A 2,362-nucleotide genomic window follows, 5' to 3' on the forward strand; every position below is an offset into this window, starting at 1 on the left:
ATTATAACTTATTTTAAATAGCTGATGGAATCACAGTGGAGTTTAGGGCTTTGTGTAGTATACGGCCTCTTACAAACTAGTCATTATTTTTAAAACAATGTTTTAAAATTACAGTTCAATGCTATGATGGAAGAATTGAATTGAGATGATTTTCATTAGGTTTAGCGGCCTTCTTGTCTTTTATGATTTCATATAAAACTCTTATTTCCAGAGGTGCAATGCAACTGTCAAATGAAGACTGAACTATACTGATTACACAAATGTATTTGGAGGGTTCGAATTTATAGGCCATGCAAGCTTTTTCTCTCTTGCTTCTCTGTCAAACGTTTCATATATTGTATCTTTGGTAATGGTTTTAGTGTGTGCAGAGATCTCCGTGATCCCAACATAATTCTTTTTTGCCATCCTTGAACTAGTTGTGATGGTGTACGCATTACTACGGTAACATTTCATTGATGACATGCAGAAAGTCTCCTTCATTCCACGCCTGAAGTTTGCATTGAAGATTGAATAGAGGCTGGGTTTAGATGCTGAAGAGCTGAAAGACACCAGTGCAATAGATAGAAAAAGTGCTGAACATGTTGTGTAATCCATCTGATCTGGCTGCCAGATCTGAACCACATAAAAAGGAAACCAAGACAACAAAAACATGCAATTTAACATCAAAAACATCTTAATCGTTTTAACCTTCGTTCTGGGTACAATGTTCATTGTCCTCCTCACAGTCCTGCCATCCGTGCCAATTCTCCAAATGTATTTGATGACTTTTTGGTAAAACAGTATGATGAGGACAGATGGAACCAGAAATCCCACTAACAGATGAACAGTGCCATAGATAACACCACTCCAGGACTGGGGCAGAAACAAATTACAGGTGCCACCTTGCGTGCCATAGAAAAACAAAGTGGGGGATACAAACGCAGCATCAAAAATCCAGGAAGCTGCAATCATCTTTTTGGCCTTCTCCCTGGACACTTTGAAACTCAAAGGATACACAATAGTGTAAAACCTGTCCACGCAGATGGAGAGAAGGACATAGATCTGGACTCCAGGAGTGAGGTATTGAATATACCTAACCAGTTTACACATGACATCTCCCAACAACCACCTTCCTGTGGTAAAATGCAGAAGGACAAAGGGAGTGCTGGCCACACTGATGAGCAGATCTGCACATGCCATGGACACCACAAAGTAGTTGGTAGTTGATTGTGTCCTCCTACTCCTGTGGATCACAAGGCAAACCAGCGAGTTCCCAAACAATGCAACAAGCCAGATCACACCAAAGATGAAGCTGACAGTGACGATTTCCCCTGTCGTGACTTCTTGATATGTGATATTATATATTTCTGCCCGAACCTGTCCAATGAGTTCAAACTGCCCTCCACTATCTACAGATGGTGTATTTAATATTTCACTGGAATTAGCTGAAGTTGTAGCCTTTGGGATTACAATGGTAGGTGTCATATTTGGAATTTCTTCGGCTAACACCATATTCATGTTTTGTACAAGAAAACTTCTGGGGACAAAAAGCAGAAATTATAGTTTTATTATATTACAGCAATTAATAAACTTTGCATTTGACATCAAAATATCTTCAATAATTCATTTCTGAAAACAACAGTTTGAACTTAACAAATAACTATAGCTGTACATTAAAAATCATGATGTAGTAATTATTAATTTTTCACCTGATCCTTGATGCCAGGAAGAAACTTCAAGCAATAAACTTATTTAGTGTTGAAGAGAATTTGTAAACCCAGCACCTAGCCTAAATATCAAGTATTCTTAAACCAATAAAGCTTCCTGTATTCTAGAATATAAATAGATTGCAGTAGCAATGTTTATGTTCTAGAGTGTCAGCCATGGCTCCGTTGGTGGCACTTTTGCCTCTGCATCACAAGGTTCCAGGTTCAAGTACTAATCCAAGGCTTCCAAGGCTTGAGCTCAAAAGTAATGGCTGAAAATACAGTACAATACTGAGGGAGTACTGCACTGTCAGAGGTGCAGTCTTTCAGATGTGATGTTAAACTGAGGCCCCCATCTGCTTGCTTGGCTAGATGTAAATGATCCCATGACCCTGGTTTAATTTTTATCCCTCAATCAATATCCCAAAGAACTGATTATCTCATCATTATCATGTTGCTGTTTGTGGGAACTTGCTGTGTGCAATTTGGCTGCTGTGTTTCCTACATTACAACAGTGGCTACACTTTAAAAGGTATTTCATTGGCAGTAAAGTGCTTTGAGGCCTCCTGTGGTTGTGATAATCACTATATAAATGTAATTCTTTCTTTATTTGTCTGCTTCAATAAAATTAGAATATTTGTTATAGCTAATTATTGGCAATTTAATGTTGTTGACTA

At 38.2% G+C, this 2,362-nt stretch overlaps 1 protein-coding gene across 1 annotated transcript; it reads right to left on the reverse strand.

Moving 5' to 3' along the window:
• Positions 1-252: 252 nt before the first annotated feature.
• On the reverse strand, positions 253-1,491 carry gpr19 (G protein-coupled receptor 19). The gene has a single exon (XM_041215440.1). It carries the CDS (start codon positions 1,489-1,491, stop codon positions 253-255), a length of 1,239 nt encoding a protein of 412 aa, XP_041071374.1.
• Positions 1,492-2,362: the final 871 nt, after the last annotated feature.

This window comes from Carcharodon carcharias, chromosome 21 (genome assembly GCF_017639515.1).
Source record: "Carcharodon carcharias isolate sCarCar2 chromosome 21, sCarCar2.pri, whole genome shotgun sequence".
In the NCBI taxonomy this organism is placed as follows: Eukaryota; Metazoa; Chordata; class Chondrichthyes; order Lamniformes; family Lamnidae; genus Carcharodon; species Carcharodon carcharias.